General features: G+C 38.6%; 1 protein-coding gene across 31 annotated transcripts in view; it reads left to right on the plus strand.

The window, feature by feature from the left end:
* Positions 1–6,220, plus strand: part of HNRNPA3 (heterogeneous nuclear ribonucleoprotein A3) — a 127,753-nt gene extending 121,533 nt beyond the window's left edge. For 22 of the 31 annotated variants that reach the window (XM_074829221.1, XM_074829229.1, XM_074829218.1 and 19 more), the window contains 4 exons: positions 171–296; positions 384–455; positions 542–3,444; positions 3,533–6,220. In XM_074829221.1, coding sequence (XP_074685322.1) covers positions 171–296; positions 384–436 — 179 coding nt within the window. In that variant the 3' untranslated portion in view covers positions 437–455; positions 542–3,444; positions 3,533–6,220. The remainder of the gene's footprint in view (positions 1–170; positions 297–383; positions 456–541; positions 3,445–3,532) is intronic. The other 9 variants (XM_074829200.1, XM_074829201.1, XM_074829202.1 and 6 more) reach the window with 9 other exon arrangements.
* Positions 6,221–7,129: the final 909 nt, after the last annotated feature.

The raw sequence follows: 7,129 nt of genomic DNA on the forward strand, positions 1-7,129 counted from the left end.
AGGGTCTTCTGTGATTTGTGCATTGTGAGTAGAGATAGCATGTGGAATGCTTGCAATTCTATTTTACATTGTTTTAAACTTAAAATTTACACTGGATGTCATAATTTTGCAAGTGTTCAACACTTCACGTGTTGAACAAAAGTGGCTTTATAAATCTGTATTTGTTTCAGGTAATTATGGTGGAAGTGGAAACTACAATGATTTTGGCAATTACAGTGGACAACAGCAGTCTAACTATGGTCCCATGAAAGGTGGTGGCAGCTTTGGTGGCAGAAGTTCAGGCAGTCCCTATGGTGGTAAATGTGATTTTGTACAGAAAATACTTTTTGGGTTAAAATTTCTTGTTACTCTTGTATTTCAATAATACACCCTGTTTTTTGCAGGTGGTTATGGATCTGGAAGTGGAAGTGGGGGCTATGGTGGTAGAAGATTCTAAAAATGCTACCAGGAAAAGGGTAGGTGTAATGCATATTTATAATGATGATTAACAATGTACAACTGTTCACTGAGAGTAATAATTTTCTTATCCTGTATTCAACAGGCTACAGTTCTTAGCAGGAGAGAGAGCGAGGAGTTGTCAGGAAAGCTGCAGGTTACTTTGAGACAGTCGTCCCAAATGCATTAGAGGAACTGTAAAATCTGCCACAGAAGGAACGATGATCCATAGTCAGAAAAGTTACTGCAGCTTAAACAGGAAACCCTTCTTGTTCAGGACTGTCATAGCCACAGTTTGCAAAAAGTGCAGCTATTGATTAATGCAATGTAGTGTCGATTAGATGTACATTCCTGAGGTCTTTATCTGTTGTAGCTTTGTCTTTCTTTTTTCTTTTTATTTTCCCATTACATCAGGTATATTGCCCTGTAAATTGTGGTAGTGGTACCAGGAATAAACAAATTAAGGAATTTTTAACTTTTCAATATTTGTGTAGTTCAGTTTTTCCACATTTAGTACAGAGAACTCTATAACAGAAATAAAATGTAGTTTAGGGTGTTTCCTTGTTAGTTAATAGAGAGGATTAATGCATTTCTCAATTACTATTTTGTATTAATTTAAAGTTAACAATAGAAACACCTATTGATTTGCAGTCTTAAGGGGTCTAGTCTCAGTGTATATATGTAACTGTCATTGACATGAGTTACATAGGCATACAGAGGGAAAACATCTGTATGTTGCATTATAGTTTGTTTAGATGTATAACTAGGATTGAGTTACTCAAATTAGTGTTTGTGAATTATAGAACTAAGCTTTACCTTAATGAAAATTTCAAATTACTTTTTGGTTTGTGCATATTTTTTTAATTTGTAGTTCTGTATTAGTACTAGCGCTTCAAGAAAATAAGGCATGATAAATATTTTAACAAGACCAACTTTAGACACATTAAAGCTGTCTCCCGTCTCATTTGAGATGTATAAGGGATAACTGCAGTTGCTTAAGTCTTGGGTGAAGAGAAAAAGAAACTTGCTTTTTACCTTTATATTTATTGTAATTCCCGAGAAGTTAAGGTGGGGGGGGAATCAAGTGCCTGTTTCCTTGGGATATACAATGATTCTGTTTCAATAAAACTATACTTTGGGGAGGGCGGCTTGGAATTTTCATCCCCTTCCTTTGTCCCCATTTCCCCCTCCCTCACACCAGACTGTGCTGTTTCAATTAAATGAGGCGTCATAGTGAGAGTAATAGGTGTGTTCCTCACTAACTTAATGGCTATATACTTTCTTGCATGCACCCTAGGCAATTTTCTGGACACATTCTTCTGACTGGGAGCCAAGGGTAGCACAGGTGTAATCACTGACAGTCCCAGGTAACGCGTTCCAAAAGCCCGGTCACGATGGGCTCTAAGTAGTATAGTTCTCAAGCTTTTGCCCTTGCGAATGTCTGCGCTCAGCTGAGAGCTCGAAGATAAAACCAAAACACGATCTAGTTGTACCTTACTGACTAGAAACACGTCCCGCAATGTAGAACGGTACAGTCTTGGGTCTCCACAGGTAGAACAATAGCGTGTTGCCATTTGATCTGATGCACTGGAGTAGCAAATCTTATCAGCACATATGGCTAGAAATTGTACCTCATTCTCACTTCTGACCTCCAAATTAAGGCACTACAGTCTGTCCTCCTCTCATCTGACGTGAATTCTCTCGACTGTTGCCAGGACAGTGCTTTCTGTCAATTCAGACTCAGAAGAGTAGGGACCCAGTCAATAGAAGAAATGCTCAGACACTTGACAATATGGTATTGGAATTATTCACACCTGATTCACTGCTGGGTCAATGTGCAGTATAAGGTAAATGCGATTCCAGTGTAGGAATGAATCTGCAAAGATGTATGAAATGGCTCAAGGCATAATCAGTCATATTAATAATGAATTATAATTTTAAGAAGTAGTAGAAAAATGAGTGTGTTGTTTGAAAAAAAAAAAATTAAACAATGTTATTTAAACACTGTTATTGGAGTGTATTTAGACTGCAGTACACTAAAACAAGGAACTGGTGTCAAGATGGTAGCCTCCAAACTGGATTTCAAAGTCTGCTTATTCTTTTCTGTGGAGTTTAAAAATATCTCTAAAGTTAAAGCAAGAATTGGTGATTTAGTGAACGCTTTTGTTGTTGTACATATTAATTTGGGCTTGGGGTGGGGGTGGGGGCTGTATTTCAATAAAGGCTTTTTTTAAACAACCCATTTTGAGTTTGAAAACACTGGAAACTAAACCACAACTCACTAGGGAGTGAGCCACCTAACTACCGACTTGCTTTGTACGTTACTATGCTTAGAAGATGTGTAGACTTGTACATGGGGCCTGCATCTGATTGCAGGGACAACTGGAGGATGGGGTTGGTGTCCCTTCTGACAATTGATCTGGTATTTCTAAATTTTTTTAGAATGTATTGACAGTGTTCTTTTTAACAGGGCCTCTTGTAGCTGTACTGTGACAACAATGTTAACTTTGAAAAATAGTGTCATAATAAACTTTATGAACAAGATCTGTATGCAACCTTTTAAGAGATGGATGTAAGTGACCGCTTTGTAGGTGGGTGGGGTAGCTTAGCTGTTGTTTGTGACGTGGAAAAGTGTAAGCCGTGAGGACAGTGATTAACCAGCTTTAAAGAACCTAGGATGTACTTCTTTGATCCATACTTTGCTAAGGAGACTCGTAAGACAGGACTTCAGCAGCCTATTGAGTATGGAGAAGTCAGCATAATTAAAGAATGACAAGGCAGCAGGAGCAACAGCTTCAACTTCCAGAAAAGTGAAGGCATAAGATACTGTGCTGATAGTGAGCAGCTTTCCAAAGGCTAGTTAAATCTGCTTATCACAGCTGAAATATCGGAAGAAAGTCTAGCAAGAGTTCTTCACCTTTTGGAACCTCCTTGAGTGATAGCTACTTGAGTTGACTCAAAATCAATAGGTCTAGCATTTAGACCTGAAAGGAAGGGCAATGAGCATAGGTAAGGTTTGCCTTTAAAATTTTTCATGAATTATAAAGAGTAGTGGGAGGTTTTTAAACAAGGTAAGAGTAATTTCTTTAATTTTCAGGTTGAATGAGAAGCTGCTGCTTGACAAAATGGGGAATGTCTTGCACATCTTCTTCAGTTGAAGGTTTCTGACTGGGTAAGATTTGTAGCGTATAGTAAAACACTTGTTTAACTCTTACTTCCTTCTAGACTTTCCTTTGCCAGCCTTTTGATACCAAGGAAAGTATTAAGGAGCAAGTATTCCAGCATATGTCATCCAGTGTTTCCTGTTCTGGATGAGGGTTGTTTGCTGGCATAGTTGCTATTCAAGAATCTTCTGTTCCTGGCAGGTACAAAACTGTCCAAGATCAAGACAGAAATGATAAATGTGTTGAAATGCGTGCTCTAATTACTGTGGGGAGTGTACTGTGGGGGTTTGGAGAAATTGTTCCTTGCCTTGTAATAGAAAGAGACACCTCACAGAAACCCGGGAAGGTGAAGACACAGAAGCGGTTCATCACAGTTCTCAGTAGTGGGTGATCCACTGCTGCTGCAGTAATTGTGTAAAGGCACTTTGCATTGGTTAGAGCAGCAATTTCCCTCCTAATAAATTAATCTTGGCTTACCAGGTGGGTTTGTATTTATCTGTACAAATCAAGAGTTACCTTTCACATTTTTGGTGCTTTCAGGCAGGGTAGTTTAGTGGAGGCCAATACTGTCACGTGATACCCAGCTGAAAGCACAACAGCATTTATACAGATGAATGGCAATAAAAGACATTTTCATGGAATCTGCTTTTATACACATAGGTTCTTAACTCTTGGAACATGTATTTTGTTTTCTGCATCTTTGATGGTTACAGATCTAGGGTATTTTTAACTCCTTTTATATAGTAGTCTAGTACCTATTTAAACTTGCCAATACATTTTTGAGTGTCTGCATTATTTTTGTGAAGTCAATTTCTATTTTAGTGTTGGTTATGCTTCAGTTACTCAGAAAATAAAGTCAAATGGAACCTGTGCATTTCAGTTCAACCTGGGGCTTAGGCATGTTCACAGACTGATTGAAGTATTTAAACTTGTTACCTGCTGTCTCTAAACATCTAGAAAGCAAACTCTTAACATGGTAACGTACTTTGCAAGTAATTTACAGTGGGAAGGTTGAGATTTTCATATAATCTGGATCTACTTAATGGAAATCTCACAATGACTAACTCTTAAATATGTTGATCAACATTTTTGCTTAGCCAAAGTTGAGCCGAAATTTGAAACTGCTGCAGTAAGGTCACAGTCTGTCCTTAGTGTAGTGTGCCAGACAGCTTGTCGCCGAGGTGACAAGCTTGCTTTCTTACACATAGAGGTGGAAAACCTTTGCTTTTCCTCTGCTGGGCAGAGTTGCCTTGTGAACTCACCTTAGGCGTCTATCTGTATGTAGCAATGAGTAATGGGGAAAAGTATTCACGTGTCTCATGGTTACTCGGTTGAGGGCAAATGCTTTTGTACTGGGCGGGGGGGGTGGGGGTGGGCAGGGGGACGGGACACACAACACGGACACGGACCATTACAAATTTTTAACAGTAAAGTCTTGAAAATGTTTTAACAAAAGCAAGTTCTATTGCATCCATTACTAGGCCTGCGTATAGAGCAAAGCTCTACCTTTCCTTAACGTGAGAGGACTCCGCATTGCTGCAGACTTCTGTGCTCTGGAGGGGTCTTTTTGCACCATATATAGAACTAGGCACTGTTGGAGTTATTATCACACTTGGATTTATAACAAATTATAACATAGATTAGACTAATTTGCTTAATTATTTGTACGCCAATTTATTCAGAAATAAACCTTGTCAAAGATCCTTAAGAAGTACTTGGTCAAGTGTATGTCCAAGAGGCACTTCCAAGAGTTAAGAATATTGTTTTGTGGCTGGGTTTTTCTATAGTGGCTGCTATTGAAAATAGCAGCTGTAAATGGAGATGGAGATGTAAAGATGTAAAGTTAATGAAGCATTGGTCCCTAAGCTGCAGCTCTACGGAAGTTTATTTGATATTTAAACCTGTGTGTTAATCTAAAAGCAAATGGTACTTACAGGTAGCAAAAATGTCCCCAAAAGGGGCCTAGGTTGATGCAGATGTGATAAGCGGTTTGTGATTACAGAATACTGAAACTAAGTACAGCCTCTTAACTTTGATATCCTTTAAATTTTTAAGGCGGGAAGGGGAATGCTCCTAGGCTTTCAAGCGTTGATTGTGTGATGTACTGACTTGCTGTCTTTGATTCCTGTGTTTAAGACATGAATGTGTTTTCCTATACTGTCTGTACTGCGGTGGAATGTTCACATACATATTGGTCTGTGGTCTCTGACAATTTTTTGTTTCTTAAATTGTGTGGAGCATGAAAGATCTTGAGTATCACTAAAATTCAGATATCTGATGGATGATTCTTTCTCTGCTGTGGGTGCTACAGGTTGACATCTCTATGTAAGATTAGCTTTTTCCTGAACTAAAGTAATCCAAGTATCTCCGTAGAAGAAAAATGGCCTTCATGTAGAAGATAATATCGCAAGATTGGAAACAGAATAATGTAATAACTGGCAAAGACTTCAAGAGCAATGGTGCTAGTGTGCTGAAATCTTAGAACTTGTTGTTAAACAAGTTTAAAAATAGCATGGAAATTAAAAATTTCAGTATAGTCCATAATGGATTGAAATTTGTTAAAATATGTCAATTTTGTATCAGAATAAAGTGTATATTGTCAAATGACTTACAATCTAAAATGCGTTGCCATCACCTTTTTTTAGTGCTGTGAGGAACACAAAGCCGTCTTAAATTATTGCAACACATTTGAGTTACAGGATCATCTTTCCAACTTGGGACTGCAAGTCACCAGACCTTGGTTCAGCCCAGCTCCTCAGCTTTAATAGTTATAAAACTGAATGTTTTGATCAAGCAATGTTCTCCACGTTGGAGCCTTGTTGAGTGTATGAGGTTGGCATTGTGATGCATTAGACTTGGCAGTGTCACTAGTCACTCTCAGGTTTGGGAACATACTCTGTACCTCATCATAGTAAAATGAAGGATATAGCTTGCAATCTGATGTTTTCACATATACCAAAATAATCTAGTGTGGAATATTTTTTTCTTCAATGATGTTGAGTGTTTCACTGCGAGTACAACATTCACTGTGTTCATGATTATGAAAAGCACTGGTTTAAATTGAATGCAAGTGGTCGTGATCTGAGTTACTTCAGACTGGTTCTTTGCCTGGTGGAATTCAAACATGGCCTCTGCATTAACTGCAGGTTTTTTGCTGTTGCTGTTTTTGTCTTGGTAACGGAATAAGTATCCCTGTATTAGGTTTTAGACGTGTGGGTAGGACAAAGAGTGGCCCCTGCAAAGGCTGTAAGGATGTTATTTGCCTTTGGCTTTCACATCAGTGCTAAAATAAGGAACAAATTGGAGGGCAGGGGTTTACTGAGGTCTCTGTTTGTAATGAAAGTATCTATATTATAGCTAGGGCAAACATTTTCACTGCATTTGATAGCCTAGTTAATGGTGGGGGGGAACCCAGAGCTCTTCCTCCAGGTTCTCTGTGCTTTGCCATCAGACCTACCTGTGTATTAGAGCTATGTGTATCAGTATTGAAAGACTTATCCAGGGCCATAAGCTGGGTGTGATTCCTCCTT

Source organism: Strix aluco, chromosome 6 (assembly GCF_031877795.1).
Source record: "Strix aluco isolate bStrAlu1 chromosome 6, bStrAlu1.hap1, whole genome shotgun sequence".
NCBI classification, from domain to species: Eukaryota; Metazoa; Chordata; class Aves; order Strigiformes; family Strigidae; genus Strix; species Strix aluco.